Consider the following 1,136-nt stretch of genomic DNA (forward strand, 5'->3'; position numbering starts at 1 on the left):
TGCCATTATCATCAGTATCGAGGCCACTCTATAAATAACTGTCGATAAGTAAAAGACATCGTGCAACACCTTATTCGAGATGGTTACCTGAGAGAATTCTTCAGACACCCAGCCCAGGCAGTCGCTACACCCGATGCACCTGTCCACCAGGTCCGAATCGACAGATCCACTCAGTTTCTCAACACGATTTCACATTCATCCCCTCAAGGGTACAATCTGAATCCTGGGATCATGTCTAGAATCCACAAGAGGGATCATAACGGGAAGGAAATTTTTAATGTAGCAAAAGCTTTGCCGATGGAACCTTGGATGATACAACCTATATTTTTCTCGGCTCAGGATGTCCTGATGAACGGCCAAGCTCACAGTGATCCCTTGGTCATCACCCTGCTGATTGAGGAATGGGGGGTAAGAAGGATACTAGTAGACAATGGGAGCTTAGTCGAAGTACTCTTCTACGATACGTTCAAGAGGATGGAGTTGTCAGACGATATACTCGTCCCATCGACATATCGTATCTACGACTTTAATGGGACCGTAACCATTCCAAAGGGAAAAGTAACCCTAAGGGTATCGGACGGAGGTGGTTACCTAGATACGTTAACTACATTCTGTGTGGTCGATGTCGCCTCGCCCTATGAAACTATTATCGGGAGACCGTGGATCGCAGGAATCAAAGGAGTGGCATCGACTTATCATCAAAGGCTACGATTCCCAACGTACAAGGGAATAGCCGAGGTCGTAGGAGATTCACAGGCAGCCCGACAGTGCATGCAGGTGGATACCCAAATAAATGAGGAGAGGCGAGAACGAAAAAGAAGAGAGAAGAACAAGGCTAAAGAATCCAAAGCCGCAGAGGACCTGGAAAGAGTTATTTCGCATGCGGTCATGGCATACGAAACACAAGGAAGCGAACCTTCATAACAATTAAAGGAGACGACACCGGTGAAGGAACCAAAACCAAACTTCTCGGACGTAGAACCTACTCGGAAGATTAATTTGGGAACTGTAGAAGAACCAAGGATAGTGAGGATCGGGTCATTACTATCAAACGAGCAAGTAAACCAGCTCGCAGCGGTGCTAAAGGAAAACATGGACGCGTTCGCGTGGAACGTACACGATATGGAGGGCATAAA

General features: G+C 46.7%; 1 protein-coding gene across 1 annotated transcript; it reads left to right on the forward strand.

Annotated features, from left to right (window-relative positions):
* The first annotated feature begins 231 nt into the window (after positions 1-231).
* On the forward strand, positions 232-924 carry LOC113325120. Its single transcript, XM_026573345.1, has one exon. It carries the CDS (start codon positions 232-234, stop codon positions 922-924), a length of 693 nt encoding a protein of 230 aa, XP_026429130.1.
* Positions 925-1,136: the final 212 nt, after the last annotated feature.

Source organism: Papaver somniferum, chromosome 11 (genome assembly GCF_003573695.1).
Source record: "Papaver somniferum cultivar HN1 chromosome 11, ASM357369v1, whole genome shotgun sequence".
Taxonomy (NCBI): Eukaryota; Viridiplantae; Streptophyta; class Magnoliopsida; order Ranunculales; family Papaveraceae; genus Papaver; species Papaver somniferum.

Excerpts from the sequence above, each read along its gene's own strand:
- LOC113325120 (XM_026573345.1), top strand. The coding sequence starts at position 232 with ATGTCTAGAATCCACAAGAGGGATCATAACGGGAAGGAAATTTTTAAT.